This window comes from Mytilus californianus, unplaced genomic scaffold (genome assembly GCF_021869535.1).
Source record: "Mytilus californianus isolate M0D057914Y unplaced genomic scaffold, xbMytCali1.0.p SCAF_3, whole genome shotgun sequence".
NCBI lineage: Eukaryota > Metazoa > Mollusca > Bivalvia > Mytilida > Mytilidae > Mytilus > Mytilus californianus.
This window is the reverse complement of record NW_026262679.1, coordinates 52,385,641-52,405,172: the sequence shown is the minus strand read 5'-3', so window position 1 is coordinate 52,405,172 and position 19,532 is coordinate 52,385,641. Positions and strand designations below refer to the sequence as shown.

The following is a 19,532-nucleotide window of genomic DNA, read 5'->3' as shown; positions in this document are numbered from 1 at the left end:
GTAGAGACAATGATTTACAATATCTTTTATTCCTACGAATGTAATAATTTCTATGAACTAAGGTTTCATAATAGCACGTGTTCATCAATCTTTGATTTGCATTGTCCAGTGCGTTTCTTTTCAATATGAATTCTGCAAAGAAACGAGGATGATAATGAAGAGATGAAAAACATTTGATTTCGTTTGTTTGAAGAATATAACTTCTATGAAATTTAGTACAAATAAACAATTTAGTGAATATAATAAAATATACAACCAATTTACGATCACAAATAATGAAATATTGACCGAGAAAAGGTTCATGGAATTTCAGTTGCACTGGGAAACAAGGGTTTATTTGAACAAAAGATGAAAACATCACTTTATAAATTTCATGCGTCCGAAGTGCGTTTCTGGATTTACCTTCATCAGAATGTTCAGAATGTTTTTCAATATTCATTATATAAACCATATTATTTGTGACAAGCTTACTGACGATAACATTTGAGTAAATTAATATCAATGTCTGTTAAGCATTATGACGTATTCTATAATTTCTGGTTAAACTGATATGCTCAACAAATGTTGTGGTACCTTTTCTAACGAGCTGATCAAAATGACACAGATGAAAGGGTTTACAATAAGTTTTTTTTTTATCCTGAAATATGAGTATCAATCTGCACAAGAAAAATTATTATATGAGGAAAAACTATTGAGGAAAATACCGTCAATCATTATATCATATCTACCGATAAGCAGGAACCGAAGTGAGAAAATACCAGATGGCACAACGGGTCATTATCGTCCTGGGTACTATAACAACTTTACACTGAGTATGTTTTAAGTTAGAAAAAGTACCCATGTTAGGATAAAAGTTGTTAATGGTACCCAGGTGAACACCCGATCTTAAAAGTGTACCCAGATTAGATATCATGCAATTGTTTTCGTACTGTTTTAGTTTGTTGGTGATGTTTAACCCACCATACACTTGCATCTTAACAGCATGATATGGCAGTCGTTATGAAAGTAGTCGAAAATGATTGGATGGTTTTACAGTTACCTAGAATCTATAGAAACTTATAAAAACGGCATAATTCCCATTGATCTGGGTACTTTTTGTCCTTCGTAGTTACCCTGTGTACTATTTCACAAAAACAAATAAATTGGGGTGCCATTTGATCAAGTAAAAGTAACCAGGGTACTTTTCTATGGTACACAGGAGTAGAAAATACCTATGAAGTCTAAGATTATATTATCCAAGCTTAATATACTTAACATTTTGTGGGATTTGTCATGTAGTGATACATGCTAACTGCTGGATATAAAATCTATATAGAAATAAGAAGATGTGGTATGAGTGTCAATGAGACAACTCTCCATCCAAGTCACAATGTGTAAAAATTAAACAATTATAGGTCAAAGTACGGCCTTCAACACGGAGCTTTGGCTCACACCGAACAGCTCAGCAAGCTATAAACGGCCCCAAAATGACTAGTGTGAAACAATTCAAACAGGAAAACCAACGGTCTAATCTATATAAAAAACGAGAAACGAAAACACTTAAGAACCACATCAACAAACGACAACCACTGAAACAGGTTCCTGACTTAGGACAGGTGCAAACAAATGTAGCGGGTTTAAACGTTTTAACAGGCGCCAACCTTCACCCTAATATGTATATTTCACATATAGATTTATGGCATTATAAGGTAATGTTACTTTGACAGTGCTTCTCTCTTGCCTTTTTTAAGATTTTCAAACTTCATTCTGTTGTTACGAAAATAAATTTCTAAGAAAACGATAATGAGGTTGTTAAATTATATATTCTTGTAGGTGCCAACAAAGCAGAGACACATTATCTTCCACAAGGAGTGCACAAATTTCCATTTGAATTCTTTGTACCAACTGGCTGTCCAACTACATACGAGGGATCCATTGGACGTGTTAGGACATACGTCTCCGCTACCCTTGAGAAGCTATGGGTATCTGATATATCGACCCTGAAACCTTTCACTGTCATTAATCCACTGGATCTGAACAAAGACCCTCGCGCTAAGGTAAAAGTTTTATCAAATTAGTATTTCATTAAACATATTGAAGATTGAACTTAACTTAGAATTGAACATTGACTTAACATATATTTTGTATCATCTACTAGTACAGTCGTTCCAAAAATAATATACAGGTCATCTTGAATGGACAGGAAAATATGAATGATTGCAACAGAAACCCAATTATATAAATAACATATAATGAAATGTGTTGAAATTTTTATTTGTTTCTTGTTTACGAACAAAGAAATCACTGACGAAGCTATGTTACTGTAAGGATGGTAGTATGTTAAGAGCAACTATCTGCCTCCTGATATTGCAAAAAATTATGATTTTTCCCCTTATTTCAAAATAATGTTAGTTTCATTGATAAATGGATAGTATAATGTGATCTTAACACTTTTAGTACAAACGGTTCATTGTGATGTCACTCTGATGTCATGAAATTGTTGAAATCGACATACATATATTTTACCAAAATGGGTCATATTATATAATAGTTATTCACAAATTAAGATAGGAGCCAAGGCCTTACCCAAAAATATATTCTATCCACTTTAACGTATTTGTTTAAGACATCTAGTAACAAAAGGTATAATAACAAAAATACCGAACTTCAAGGAACAAAACGGAAAGTCTTTTATCAAATGGCAAAATCAAAAGCTCAAGCACATCAAACGAATGGAAAACAACTGTCATATTCCTGACTTTGTACAGGCATTACCTTGTGTAGAAAATGGTGGATTAAACCTGGTTTTATAGCTGGCTAAACCTCTCACTTGTGTGACAGTCGCAAAATATCTTCTTGAGCAAGGCCATGGCTCATTTCTTAATATTTTAAATGACGACATTTCAAATTAAGGCTATTTTGTCCATTTTTGCAGTGTTGAATTTAAAGCAACAAATTTGAACAAATGAAGCAAACATGTAAGACATAATTCAAAAATATATAAATTTACCCTAAAATGACCTTATCATACTTTCTTTAATGTATGAATCAACAATGAGTTGCTGGAAACTATCGAGGTAAACCGTGCGTATTGATTTAGTATTATGTACTTCAAGGGCTTTAAGCTTTTGGCATTTGCTGTCTTTCTATCATCTGATTTCAATATCTGTCATCAATCATAGCGTACTTATATCCAGATAAGCTCATACGTTTTACATGCACGGATACATTTTTTCTCTTTATGACATACATTTTTTAGCATGATAATGAGTTACGTTTTTGATGTTTTCTTTTCTCATTTAATCAATTAACTTTAGAAGTACTATGATATATTCAATACACCATAGATTAAATTTAGAACACACGCAGTTACCTTTTTCTGCAAGAAAATAATTTTATATTATAAATGAATAATACATGGCAAAATTCTAAGATGCTGATATATATTCATAAACACTATTATGTAATATTGTAAATATTGATGGATTTATAAAATAGCATAGGATTTAACACAATTACTCGCAGTTTATCTAGATGTTTACTAGATCAACTCACCCACAAACCAAAAACGTCTGAAGGACTTTTAAGAAAGAAGTAGACTGAATTGCTCCAGTTTAAACATCACTAAACCTAGAAAAACAAATAGGAAAAACCCATTTTTCAGAGATTGTGTATAAACACACATTTGTCAGACTTTTATTTGTTTGTGAGTGAATTGGTCCGCTTTACAAATCATAACACACATGATTTTTATTAATATTGGTATCTTTGATGAGTTTTTTAATCTTCATAATTCATATTTATAACTAATTCAATTTTCTTTTTGCCCCAACTGTCGTACATAATGTTCATATGTTTTAAATTTGTAAATTGATTTCAACGATGAACACGGTTTATCGAAACTGTAAAACATTACTCCTAGAAGGGCGTGTAACCAATCAAGCTGTTGTCGTTGGTTGCTGTCTGCTTTATTGGTTTTCTCTTTTGAATTGTTTCACATCTTGTCATTCCGGGGCCTTTTATAGCCTACTATACGGTCAGGGTTTTTTCTATTGTTGAAAGCCGTACGGTGCCCTATAGTTGATGACACCCTCGTCATTTGCCCTCGTTATTTAGATAGTTGTCTCATTGACAATCATACCATATTCTATCATTTTCATTTTTGGATTGTTTTCACAACTACATATTCTTCTGTCTCATTTCAGAGGAATGCATTTGTTTTCCTGACACGATCAACTGAAAACATAAAATTGAATAAAAAGCTAACTGTAAAGATATTCAACTATATTTGTCACCAATATCAATTTTATATGTATTCTTTTTTTCTATAATGACTTGAGCGACCTTTGTAGATTTATCATTTCGATGCATCACAATTGTATTGGGAACGTTATGACATTCGGTATATATAAAAACCGGAATGTTTACCCGTTTGTAAAAATGTAGACATTAAGAGTTGTATCGTCCGACTGAAAAACATACGTAAACATATAAAAACTGACAAGCACTTTAACAAACAAGCAATGAACAGTTTATGTTAGATCTACAAACTCGGCTAATTTGTATTCCCATAAAAACAAAACAAAAAAAAGAACGATCGTTATTTAAGGCGCCCGAAAGGTAATGATAACTTGCTTCGGATGCTACCATCGTAGTTTTACACATTGGTCATAACCAGTTATGAATTAAATTTGGTAAAGGTCAAAATCGGCGAAAGGATGTGAAGGAAAAATGTGTTTTCAATCATTTGCAACTACGTATACTCACATGATAATAATTGAACATATTGTTGTAGGGATCGCTAATTTGATTTGCAGTGACGAATATCAGTTTAGTCTGAATATAATTTTTATCCTTGGTGAAGCATGTATACGTAACTGTGATTGTGTTGTTTCGAGTAGTCAACGTAGTCCTTTCTTGAAGGGAACAAAATGTTTTATATAAACACAGAAACATTTTCAACTGTTGTCATATGTCATATCTTAATGATGATCGCTTTGTGGAGAATTGTTTCTGTTTAATTTATTCACTTGACACTTGTCTGTTGTTTTTGTCCGTTGGTTTTTTTTGGCGTTGTTTGGTTGTCACATTTACATATACCCCAAACCTCCTTTTGTTCATAACTTATGAAAAGTAAGCTTGAAAGGAAAAATCTCAATTGGGGGGGGGGTCCATAAAAACCAAAAGGTAGCTCCTTATGTCGAGGTATGAAGCAGACGCTGTAGTCTCTATAGTATTCTTAATTTCAAATTAGCGCATTAGATACTTTATAATTTGGTGCGTCTGAGGGTTTTTCTGGTTTTACTTTTGTATAGAACGCTCAAAAAGTAAATTGTGAAAGCCGAGTATCTTCAAAGTAATTATCATCTTTTATCAAGAAAGAAAGTACATTTTTATTATAAATAAATCCGAAACTAAAGGACTTGGATAACATCTTTATAACTGTTGTTTTATCTTTTTACTGAATTGTGCTGCATACTAGTGGCAAATAAATTTATAAGTAGCGGTTAATAGAATTTCGAGTTTTTCTAATTGGCTGTCGGAAAATCCGACGAATTCTACACAGTTGATCAAAATCTGCATCGTTCTAACCTTATCAACTTCCTAATAAAACATTCTAAATTAATTCGAATATGATGAACAGCATAACCCCTCCTAAGTTAGAAAACTAACAGAACAAAAAGGAAAAATATTTGTATGATTATTAAGTTAAGACATAAATTCTCATTTTAGTATTGTAACAGTTAAGTATTGAAGTTTATTTTTGAATTTTGTGGCCCCTTATTGATATGTTTAAAAGACAAGTGTTGCTAGAAATACAGTTTAAAAGATTTCTCAGTTTTAGTTAAGATTTTATGTTTATCGTTCCCTCTTATGTATAATTAAACTCATCACACATAACAAGATTAAAATTGTGTACTCCAGAACACGGCGCGCGTTCGTCTACAAAAAAAAGTTAAAAGAGCCAAATAAAGTGCGATGTTGAAGAGCATTGAGGTATGGTCAAGCAGTATCAAAGTTGCGATAATCATACAATTTATTGAGGTGGCCGTTCCTCAGAGGCTTTATTATTATTCAATTTATTCCGTTTCTCGGTTTCCTTTACCTGGCATAAAAGCAGAAACTGGTATGTGAAAAAAAAATAAACGTTTTCTTCCTCAAAAGCCATATCATACGCAAAGAAACGCCAACGTTCTAAAGATATCAACTTTCTTGACATGTGTAAATCATTCGAATTTATTTCAAATATGATGACCATCAGTAACCTTCCCATACTATTCTGGTATCTTAAGATTTAAGATCGCGAAAACATGTGAGCTGAGACATGTCAGTAATCTGACCATCTTTCAAATGATATCGTATTGATATAAATTTCTAAAGATATAAATTCAATCATACTGACTTGTAGATGGTAATCATGGAAAAGATCAAAAGGAAACCAATACATAATAGAACACTGCAATGCAATTAGAACAAATTGAATTCAAGGAAAAACATACTTGAAACAGAGTTAATGTGCATTTGTGTCTTATACAACCACTTTATTACATTCTGCACGTCATACCTGAGATTCAAAAAGTAATTAAATGGCGCATTACAAAATAAAAAGACACGGGAAAGAGCCAATTATTACAACATCATTTTGTCCTTTAATTAAAATCATAATTCAAATGATAAATCGTGTGCGTAAAGCCTTAATTTGCAAATGCATCTATTTTTATCACCTTTTTCTTTTCAGGAAAAATCCGAAGCCATCAACGAAGCAACGTTTTGTTGCTTGTGTTGTAAGTCCGATCCGATTAGTGTCAAAATATCCGTTGAAAACATAGGATTTGTTCCGGGTCAAGCTATTCCTATAACTACTGAAGTATTAAATCTAAGTCGGAGAAAGATTTCTGTCATTAAAGCGTACTTGCACATGGTGAGTAGATCCTTCAAAACAAGAACGTTGAGGCATTGTGGTGGTTAAACGCCACATACTATATATTAACAATTACATTGATGTAAGATATCGAAACTGATAGAGACCAGTAAAAGAGACCGGGAATACCTTTCGTCAAGTAGTCGAGAGTTTAGCACTTAAGCAAAATACAGGAAGATTGATTGATTGATTGTTGGTTGCCTAACGTCTACAGAAAGAAGACAACAAAGGGACAATAAAAAATACTAAGTCGAAGAGAAACAGACCACATGGCAAAATACAAAAACGATGAAAGAACAACAACAGTCTACAAAAACGGTACAACTCCCTCGGGCAAAGTTGGCATTAGAGGAATTTGGCTATTTCTGCGTCACTTTTGATCATACAGCTCTTCACGTGTTTATATCTTATACATCATTGACTTTGAAATGTTAAGGTTTGGCTATTCCTTATAAAGGTAAATCCAGAAATGAGATTCAGACGCACTACATTAATATAGTATTATTTTCATTTACAAAGAAAACCATAATACTGCAGCTCCTTTGCAAAGCTGACCCTTAACGGGTTTGACTGTTCTATCTTCTGAGTTTTATGCTCTTAACTGCTTTATATGTCTGGTTTTCAAAACGTTTGGTCTGAAGCATATCTGATGAAGATTATTCTAGAACAACATACCGTACGCTCATAAACATTTTTTAAAATTAAAATACCATAAAATATAAGAATAAGGAGATGTGGTATGATTGCCAATGACACAGCTATCAAGCTGAGACCAAATGACGTAGATTTAAGCAACTAAAGGGCACAGTACGATCTTCAACCATGACCAAAACTCATACCATATAGTCAGCTACATGTATTATAAAAATCCCTTACATGACAAACAATTCAATAGAGAAAACCAACAGCCTGATATATATAAAAAAAAACAATAACGAAAAACAAATACGGCAGACAACAACCAACGACAACCACTGAATTACAGGATTTTGACTTTGCAGAGACACATAAAGTATTCAGGCACCATTAAACATGTTTTTTAGCGCATCCTTTCCAAATACCTGGGAGAGTGGCGTGACGACACAACATAGAAACAAACAAGACAGAAGGCAAACATATTTGAAAAATACAACCCCTACTAAGCATTAGAGGAGGATACTACATTGTACATTTTATTTCCTTAGAAAGACATTATAGTGTCTTGGTCCAGTATAACAAGACACATATTTTATTGTTATATTGTGTATACATTTACTACTTTACACTTTTTATTTGTCTTAATTGTAAAAAACACAACATCTTGTTCATATATGGTATTGTATTTCGTTAAAAGTTACCAAGAAAATAAAAATAATTGAACCTGGAAATCTATAACCATATAAAAATCAATATTAAATTTACACAAAAACATTGTCTTATAAATAGAAATATAAATCCTTAATGATATTAAAGAACCTATATACATTTAAAAAAAACAAATTTTAATGTATGTTACAGAATGTTCGATATCATACCCAGAAGAAGTCAAAGACACACCAGAACGTAATAGCCGCTATGAAAAGAAAAGTGTCAAAGTCGCATGAAGCTGATGTCCTTCAGAATAAGCTACTGATACCGTCCATCCCGCCTTCATTTCTTAATGGCTGTAATATAATTGATATTTCTTACATTTTGGAAGTGAGTAAATTGATTTTAGTATGGGGCTCAGGTAAAGGTTTACAGAATACAGAATGTTGAGCAAAAAATAGAGAATAAAAGGCTGAACAATTTAGAATAAAGAAAAGTGGCTTAAAAATTACAAAAATAAGGATCATATATACTGACCCTCTAGTATTTTCTATATTTTGTTGAAAAACTTAATCATAGATCGATTATTGCTTGCTCATTTAATGTATTTTTTTGTTTTTGTTGTGTTTCCAGTTACATATATTTTTCTAGTTACAATTCTTGTGTGAAAAGTCATAAATTTAAATGTGAGAGCTGTAACACATTTTATTTCATTCAAAAATAGCGTACACACATGTGTAATGCAGTAAAACGGGCACGTGGGGTTAACGTCAAAAACCAGCAACCCAATGACAAAAAGAATCAAAAGGTATCTACTTATAAGTCTTCAACCTTAAACAGGTGTTTACACAATATGGCTAGCTTTAAGGACTTGATCGTCCCGAGTCAATAAAAGCTGTGAATAAATTTAACAGAAACACCCAAATATCCAAAAAGCTTTGACCGAAGCACATTTTGTATGAAGGGCGAAAGCGAAAGCGCTTCATTCTAAAATTGTTGTATTCATACGAAAATAAATTTTGATATTGGAGTGCCTCGCAATTGTTGTAAGCCAATCCAAATTACTGATTATAATGAAACATACATGTAATGTAATTATTAAAATATAGCATGCGAAATCTACTGACGACTACTATAAAATGAAATGCGTGACCTTTACTTTCAAAACGGTAAGTCTTAATTGATATGTACTTTGAACACATTTAAAAAACGTAATTCAACAAATATGAAATTATTTATAAACATAAAAATTACATTACTTTTTCTTATTTACTAGTACATTTATATTGAAAATTAGACAAGAAGTAAAATGATACCAAGGAATCAATGGAAAAGAAGAACAGTATACCAAACACCAAACAGAAAACACGAGACTGAGCAACAAGAACCCTAGATAAAAAGGAATAAACTAAGGTGCTCCGGAAGGTTAAACAGTTCTTACTCATCTAGGTGTGCCCGTCGTATTGCTCGTGGTTTATGTTTATAATGTCTTATAGTATTCGGCTATAAGTCGCATTCAATGGTAGTCAGCAACTTAATATTATTGTTATGTAAACCTTTATTATTTGAGGTGATTATACAACCATCGGGATTAGCCTTTGATATACCCGTCAGAATGGAACTAATAGTAGGGACATATCCAATGGAATCAACAATTCGGTCATTAACTCAGTCCACCATTATATCGTCTAGTCCAAATGAAGAGAATCACATACAGAAAAAGGAAGTAAAAAATGGCTTAGTTGTATCTACAAATCCAAAAAGTGAGTACTCCGTTTGTTATCAGTATATTAGTATTTCTGGGTACGACTGTTTAGTGATTTAAAATGTAAATTGAAGATGAATTGTTCCCCAATTTATTCATCAAACATATAAATTTGTAAACTAAGGTGTATTTCTCAAATTGTAAGTATGTTTTCTGAACAGGCTTTCGATTAGAGTCGAGAAATGCTTTTTTTTTTAATTTTGGTTGCTTTTGGTCAGGTTGGCCAATCATTTAGCATACTCACTTAAATATTCAATCAAACCGACATCTTTAAATATAAATTATGAATAAAATTATGAACACGTATGTCATGGCTATCTGAAGAGACAAGGTTTATATCACCACTATGTTTCTAAAGGCATAGTACACCAAAGGAACAATAAAAATCTTAAACTTAAGAAAAACCGACAATACCATGATTAAAAACAAATAACGACGAAAAGACATCAGTTCATAAAATAACGGGGTGATCCCACGGCTGGTGGTCTGGAAGGATAAACAGATCGTGCTTCACATTTGGCACCTATCGTGTTGCTCATGGAAAGTCTGACCATGCAAATGTTTCCTTCTGCAGGATATGATTACCAGAGTACCTAATGTCTTCCACGTTTTATTTTTTTTTCTATTGTTTTGCTCATTTATTAACTATTCTATAAATAGTTCGAAACCCGCATGTGGCATGTGCGCTCGACTCCAATCTAAATTGATTAGGATTGTCAGTTTTCAAACCAAAGGTCGGTGGTTCTCTCCGAACTCTCTGGCTTCCTCCACTAATGAAAACTGACCTCCACGAAATAGCATAATAGTACTGAAAGTGGCTTTAAACACCGATCAATCAAACAATCAATCTAAAATCCCCATTTAGACTCTCACAAATAAGAAAATATAATTGTGTCTTGATATTAAAACCGAACCTTTCTGACATAACCTATTAATCAAATTCAGAACGAATTTCATGTGTAAGTACATGGCTAGGATTTAAAAGCATTTCTTTATGCTCTCGAGAATTTCATGTAAAAAGTAATGTAATGTGTGTTTTGCTTAGTTGCACTTTTTATTTCAAATTTCATATGCAGTCCTTTCCAACTTTGAAAATATACTAATACTTACTTGTCTTAACTGTCTCAACTTAAATAGGAACACCCAGTAGAAGGTATCATTTTCACTGAACTAGTACACAACGGGTGCGGGATTTTCTCGCTACGTTGAAGATCCATTGGTGGCCTTCGGCTGTTGTCTGCTCATTGGTCGGGTTGTTGTCTCTTTGGCATATTCCCCATTTCCATTCTCAATTTTATGACAAAGTAATGTTTTACCCAGTACAATGTAACTAAATGTATGATTATTTGTAGTTTATCTCATTATATTAGTTATTTGGTTAACTATCAATTGTGACACATTAGAGCGGTGTTGGATGAAATCTCAATTGTTGGGATTAAGGGAAAGTATAACGATAATTACTTCAATTATATGTAGCCTTTCCCAACAAGATGTTATTGCTACAAGATATATTTTTCAAAGAACATTATGCAATTAAAATATTTGAAGGGGCACGGTTGTTACTCACTGAACAAATTGACGACTTTTGATAAACATTCATATTATAATAATTAAGTTAAAGGGTGTACTTAAACATTATATTTGACATAACATATTACTGTGTTCAAATGTATACAAGCAAACATTGGTAGAGAATTAAAAAAAAAACAATTTCTCCAATTCTGCGTTAAATAACAGCTTTCATCATATTGTCTTCTATTATTCATCTTCAAAGTTTTAAAGCTCACCTAGTTTTTTTTTTAATTCATATTTGATTTGATACCAAATGAAGATGAGTTTAGTTTTATTAGTACATGTATGTGAAGTAAAGAAAAACGCCACTGACGAATATGTATATAACAGTAGGTATCATTCAAATTTTCAGGCTGTATTTCGTTTATGGAGAGTGTTATCGGAAAGGTGACTATTGAAGACGAAGAAGAATCAGACAATATAGAAGATAAAATTGTTTACACACCAGTATATCCCTATTTTAGTGTTCAACAGAGTACGGACATATTCTGCGTTGATATACCTCCACGATAATGGGTAGCGTTAGTGAGTTATTTTTCAAAATTGAGGAGATTAAACGGTTTCTTTAGAAGTAAAGATAAACGCACCGTCGGTACAGTTCGAGGAATTATAGTATTATATGTGATCGGTATTCTATCTTTGTATATTGGAACGGGGTTTGTGTTGCTCCTACTCAACAAGCAGTTTTCGAGGAAATCGTCTGTGTATGATCAGGGGTTCAGTTCTGGTCTTGTCTAATTGATATATTTGTTTTAATCAGCAAACTAATAAACGCACTAAAACTGAGACTGCATTTCTGCCCAGCTATTTTAAACTTTAGATCTGATTGGATTTTAATGTTTAAATGTGTTTATAAACATGTATTTGGCTTACCGAAATTTTGTCTCACGCATACCTGATGAAAGTTGCACTGAAAAAAGACACCAAAAGCCATCAGAAAATATTCATTGCCGCAAAAGAATATGTATTTTCACTAAAACGAATATTTTCTGGCAATGGGATTTGTAAACATGGTAAAGGAGTCACGAAAATGTGTATGTGTCAGATGTCCATTCGTTCTGGAATTTAGTATTTGAAATATACCACTGTGATGAATGTTTGTAGAGGATACATCAGCATTTGTTAAAATATTCACTTAATAATATTGTACATCATTGATTTCATTTTGTAAATATAAAATGGCATTTTATAATTCAACACTTTTTTTTATCATTGTTATGAACTATAATATATCTATTTAATTATATTTAATTATTTTTAATGATTGTTATGTCATTTATTAAAGCAAGAAAAGATTTAGCTTTTTATCTTCATCTGATTTTTAAGAACAGATAATAAAAAAACAACAGAATTATATCTGGCATGAAGAAAAATATCTAAACATTTATGTAACAGAAAAAAGAGGTGGATGGTACCAATTGACATTAAAAACTTATAAGTCGCGATAAACTGACAACGCCAAACTGGGGATAGGGGCGGGGGGGGGGGGATATCATGTGCTCCGAAAGGGATAGCAGAGTGGAATCCGTCGTGTTGCTCATGGTAAGTACAAAGTCGGTGTTGAGTCTATTCGGTACTGTCACAATCGTGGAAAAGAGGACGGATTGTGGTTACGACAATTGAAATAATAAATATAAAAAAAATCGTTTTTATGTTCTAAGCGAGCCTTGATATATCTGAGCATATTCAAAATTATTATAAATATCACTAGTTCATAAATATTTTAATAAATTGATTTCTAAATCCCTTTGTCTGTGTCAAAGTAATTTATATAATTGTTCGCCCAGTAGCTAATCGCAACAGTCGATATGTTCGTCCCACTTGGATAGCGCTTTGATACATACGGATTTAAATTATCAAGTTCGTGACAAAGTTTCTCATCATAGCAGGTGGCGATGATAAAAGGGGGTCAGAATGACGGTGAAGAGAGAAATACATGTAGATGTATTACATGTAGATGTATTACATATAATGACTTGGGGGGAAATGAGAAATTAGACCAGTGGTCAATTTCGAAAGAGAGCTTGAAGAAGTTCAAGAAATGCCACTGGTTTGCTGAGACTCTAACTCTCATATACAGTGAGTAGTTGAAGGGGAGATGGGTTGGTAATTTGTTACTTTTTATGATAAAACTAATGTATGACTTTCCCTGTCAGCAAACAAAACTCAAACTGAAAACTATCTAGCATCCAGGGGAAACCTTAGAAGCGTCTGTATCACTTCATGCCTCATGACCAAATAAGAAGTGCTCATGCAGCCAGGGCTATGTCAGTACCAATCATGTGCTTCACACATGCATCCTATGATGTGTCTTGAATAAACAACGCTTGTATACATAATAGTCGAAAATAAACCGACAACGTCATGGCTAAAAAAGAAAAAGACAAACAGACAAACAACAGTACACAAAAAAACATAGAAAACCAAAGACTGAGCAACACAAACCCCACCAAAAACTGGGGGTGATCTCGGGTGCTCCGGAAGGGTAAGCAAATCCTGCTCCACATGTTGCTAATGTCAGTACAAACCCGGTGATATGTCCAATTCGGCAGGTCACATTCGGAGGAAGGGGACGAGATTGTAGTTACGACAATTGGAACGTATCCGTCGTCAACAGTGAAACAGATATTCCATAACGGTCAATCAACTCGTGATGGCGTCCGTACATTTACGAAGGGATGATTTCAACTTCACCACTTGGAGCTCTTGGTTTAATAGCTTCCTTGTGAGCAGCAACCCTCTATCAAGGAAATCATGATAGGAAACACAAGCCCTGGAATTTCGTATCAACTGGGAGATATATACTCGTCATCTGTGAAGCAGATATTCCATAACGGTCAACCAACTCGTGATGGCGCCTGTAAAATTTGCGAAGGGATGATTTCGACTTCACCGCTTGGAACTATTGGTTTAATACAGTTTAATAAGGAACCCTCTATCAAGGAAAGCATGATAGGGAATGCAAGCCCTGAAATATCGTATCGTCTGGGAGATATATTACTTCATATGCAGGCGCTGCTGGAATGTTGCTACATAGAAATGGAAAGTTCACAATTGGGAAACTGAAATCATCTCTTTTGTTGTAAAGTTTTGTTTTCAACCGACCCTCATTGTCAATTTCTAGATTTAAGTCAAGATATGAGGCAGACTTAGCTGTATCTGTTGTATCCTTTATATCAAGTTCGATGGGATAGATGCGTTCAACATAGTCATCAAATTTTGAATTATTTAGTGAGAGAACATCATCTATATAGCGGAAGGTGAAATTAAAGGATACTGCTAACTTCTTTTTTTTCTTCCTGAGAAGTTCCTGTATGAAGTCAGCCTCATATGAATAAAGGAACAAGTCGGCAAGAAGAGGATCACAGTTGGTTCCCATGGGAATGACGATTGTTTGTTGAAAAACACGTCCTCCAAACGTAACAAATATGTTGTCAATCAAGAAATCAAGCATTTTGATAATGTCAGCTTCAGAGAATTTTTTGTTTGAATCGGGGTGAGTTTTTACAAAGTACGATTTATCCCGCCCTAAGACAAGAAACTTGTATCTACGTAAGCCATTCTTTTTTTATGAAACAAAGCATGACCAACTCTTTCAATTTGTCTTTTAGTTTGGAATGGGGAATACTTGTGTAAAGTGTAGAAAAGTCAAATGTTTTAATACTATTGCAAGATGAAAGAATCTTAGATTGTATGTACTCTAAAAGATCTTTGGAATTTTTTAGGATCCACATCTAATTCACGCCACCTCTAGAATATGTAGTTTCACGATAACTTTGAAGCCCGGCTTTGATTGCTGATAAAATAGATGTTAATAATTTAGGAAGAGGTTTCGTGATCACTTGGAAGACCCAGCAATATAACGTTGTTTGTAAGAACACTTATGTAGTTTAGGTATCTAATACAGTGAAGAAAGATCCAGTTCTTCATCTTTGGTTAAAATTCCAAAGGAACATAAAACAGACCTATGATTATCCAGGATTTCCTCCTTGGTAAGTGTCGTGGGGGTATATGTTGAGTTTCCAAGTGAATTGTCAATACCTAATTCATTTATCAATCAGTTTATGTAATGTGATTTACACACAAACACGATGGTGTTTGGGGCTTTATTTGCGTGGACAATAACATATTTGTTCATGAAGGTACATGTAGAACAGGTGTTTTGGCACATTTGATTCTTTAAAGATTGATGTAGCATTAGTGTTCATAGACCCATTCATCTTTTTTTAATTCTGATTTGTATCAAACGACCTCACGGCCTTAATCCATTCCGAAAGAGTATCTATGTCTTCTTTCTCGCGTTTAATCCATTGCCTGGTATAATCCTCGTAAGTGCTGTCTTGCCCAACAAAATAAGAAAGAGGGAGAAAGTACCAGGTAGACATTCAAATCCGTAATTAAAAAACAACAGCAAATATCATGACCAAAAGGAAAAACGACGAAAACCCTTATTTCAATAGTATTCTTTTTTTCGCAGCAACTCTCTATCATAATTTCTCAATTAATTCAAATGATATATTTACAAAAAAGGGTTAAATGTGCGAAATCTCGGATGAATAGAAAACCATAGCCGATTAATTATTTTTTAAAAGCTTATTCCCCTTGATATCATATCGATAAATATCATACTCACCTTCTGCCTCGGAGTTAGAAGTTTTGAAATTCAAGTCAAAGGTTAACTTCAGCAATCTTTCCGACGACATAGAAAGTCAGTATTCAAATATTTTGTTGCAGTTATGTAAATATAAATTATATGGAAAGACATTGTGTAGGCACTCTCGAACATATATGCCCCATTTCAGTTTAATGAAATTCAATCCGATATATACCAGACTTTGTAGCAGTCTTTTTTATTGCCTTTACCTCATTCTCACAAGAAAATATTCAGTTCTTGCGTTCAAGCAAATTTTAGCGTCCTTCCTATTTATGACATAATCAAATGTGACTCATCAACGGATTTTTTAGTTACCATGAGTAACACGACAGATACCACTAGCGGAACAGGAAATGCCTGTCCTTCCCGTGCATTGATTTCATTCCTATTTTTTTTCAATTGGGGTACAGGTTGCTGTTGCTCACTCTTTTGTTCCTGTTATAGTGTTTTGTCGAATTTTGCCTGTATCTTTCACTTTTGGTTATATTGTTGTATATCCTTTCCGAATATAGTTTTTAATGTCATTCTCTCTTTTCCAAAGCAATACGAAAACAACATGAACAAATTTACATAATGGTACATATTGATCCTATTTATTCTACTTTTAACACCATCTTAAGCTACTGGCAATAGAGGATACGAAACACGTATCCGTAACAACCTATAGCATCTAATCTAAAAGCCTTAGGACTTGTTTAACAACCACAAAACTTTTGGAAGCGTGAACACGGAGGGGCCATAAACAGAACAGGAAAACACGTGTAAAGTCAACTTTACCTCAAACTTCTTAGATGAAACTAAATAATATATTAAACAAAATAATAAGGGATATATACAGGGAAATGTGAATTGCATATAACAGTTTTATATGTATATTTTTTATATATATTTAATTATTTAGATACAAGGTTTTATTCTTCTTGAACAAAAATTAAACGTGGAGAGTACAGACGATTAAATCAAATCGTCTGAAATATGATACTCATTAACTTATAATATATTCTAAACGGCCTTTTCAATGAATGAATGGAATATGTCTTGAAAAAAAGCATAACCCTCAAAGATTAAAAAATTGAAGACATGTTTATTGTTTCAAATTATTTGTACTACTGTAAAAACTGAATCAAATTTACTGTCAACAACCATTGTGTCACCAGCAGTAACATGAAGGACATCTCCCACGTTTAGCTGTACAGCTACAACGGCGGCGTGAGATTCAAATCCAGTATCCCCATGTTTTGTACCAGCCGCTATTATGTCATTATTTTTTTCGATACGAAATTTAGCACTACTGGTGTCTGTCCTGATAAAGCACGAAACAAGGTAAAATCCATCTTTTTCACAAATGAATCTCCCATGGTTCCTTATCGCTGATACGTCTTTGGTTCCACGAGAGGTCTGTATCTTGGTGAAAGGAATTTCTTCGCCAGCTTGAACGGTTTGAGTATCAGGCCATGCTGAGAACAATGCTGTAAATTATGCAAATAATAATTAATTAAAATTAGAAAAAAATATAGGTATACAACTCTTTTATTAGATGTCTTTTGTTTGAAAAATTTGAATAATAGTGTTCCTGCACGGCCTAGGCCCGATTGTTCATCCGAAACGTCTTGAAATATTCAAACTCAATTGGGGATCAAGATGGATTTGTTTATGTTTTATTAATATATTATATTGCATAATTATAAAATCTAAAAGGTTTATCGTAATCTATAGTTTTTGTTTGAGGGAATGATATGCAATTTTTGACACTCGTTATTTTTTGTGTGGCTTATATGATTGCTTTCATTAAACGGTCTGTTGTTGAATTATTAAACAGACTGTTGTTGAATTATTAAATGAAGTGGTTAAATTCTTATTGTTGTTGTCATACCGAGGCCGTTTAGATTTTAATATATGGTGTGGGTTTAGTTTATTGTTGAATCTGAAAAGGACTTGATCACATCCTTGTCGATTCGTCTCTGTTGAATAGTTGTCTCATTTGTAATCATACCACATCTCTACCTTTTATTGAATAATTCGAATTTCCTGATATTAAAAATTCTGCGTGGGAAAACATATTTCAAACTGCACCATTATATTTACAGACTTTAGAACTTATTTATTCACCTTTTCTGAAATTATAGATCAGAAACGTTGAAAGTTTAAAGTGTTACAATTTACAACTTACAATTAAAATCGTTAAAACTAATGTGTGATGTTTCAACATAATTAATTTATCATAATAAATATATGATGATATCAACATATTTCATCATAATTGATAAATGATGATTATCTTTTTTTACCATACACGGAAGTGATGGTTTCATCCTTTTCTTTTCAAGGACAGTTTTTTCGAACAACAGAACACCCTATAAATTTTTTATCGAATTGTTTACAACATTCATAGTCTTCTAGAAATTACAATAGAAAATGTCAAACCGTCACGGTGGTCTCGTTACAGTTATATTAAACAAAATCCTACCTCTATCCGACCATGCTCCAAGTTTCTGAACTACATTGGCATACGTCTTACTTATATTTGATTCTAGTGCAAGTATCCGGTCATTAGTTCTGAATTCATTACTTAAAACGACATTCAGAAATGTCTTTGTCATGTTCCAATTTTGTCTTATTGATAATTGAGTGTTCTGAACTTTTTGGTTAAGAACTGTCGTTACGTTTGCAAACATTGTGTGTGTCATGGCAATTTCTTTCGAAGAATTCTGCTCCATTCGGAAAAGTGTCACAATATCTTGTTTTAATCTGTTAGTTTCGGAAATAAAGAATTGGTGGAAGTTGCTTTGCGTTTTATCAATACGTTGTAACTGTTGTTCCAAAGATTTGGTATGATTTCCTATCATCTTCAGTTCGGATGATTCTTTTTGATTTTTCAGGTTGTCAAGCTCTTTTTCTAACTGAGTAAATTTACTAAACAGGAGGATGTGTTTTTCCTGGTGTGCACGAAGTTGTTTTTGTAGAAATCCCATCTGGTTCTGCAATAGAGTTCGTGCCTGACGTTCCTCCATAATCAGATCCCTCAGAAAGTTAAATTGGTCGCTGGCGACTACTCTCTTCGTACTAAATGATGTCTGGGTTCTTCCATCCAACAAAAATGCATTATAAGCAGATAGAAAAAACAAAACAATAAATAATATATCCCCATCCAATTTCAAACAGGTCATGTTTTGCTTGTTTGGTAAACTTGGGAAATATTTTGACATAATACAAAACAGATAAAAACTTCACCGACCTTGTTTTGATAAAACATTTTAGTGTTGTATTTGAAATAAAGGTGTATCGTCCTTTTGATATTTACATTTCAAACTTTAATACTTTTTAGTAAATGTACTTATAGTGCTCTTATTTAC

General features: G+C 33.1%; 1 protein-coding gene across 1 annotated transcript in view; it reads left to right on the top strand.

Moving 5' to 3' along the window:
- The window catches only part of LOC127734850 (arrestin domain-containing protein 3-like), a 67,615-nt gene extending 54,791 nt beyond the window's left edge, over positions 1-12,824 (top strand). Inside the window, exons 3-7 of the mRNA XM_052244889.1 lie at positions 1,813-2,036; positions 6,719-6,901; positions 8,399-8,578; positions 9,759-9,951; positions 11,878-12,824. Of these exons, the coding sequence (XP_052100849.1) occupies positions 1,813-2,036; positions 6,719-6,901; positions 8,399-8,578; positions 9,759-9,951; positions 11,878-12,038 (941 nt within the window). The 3' untranslated portion in view covers positions 12,039-12,824. The remainder of the gene's footprint in view (positions 1-1,812; positions 2,037-6,718; positions 6,902-8,398; positions 8,579-9,758; positions 9,952-11,877) is intronic.
- Positions 12,825-19,532: the final 6,708 nt, after the last annotated feature.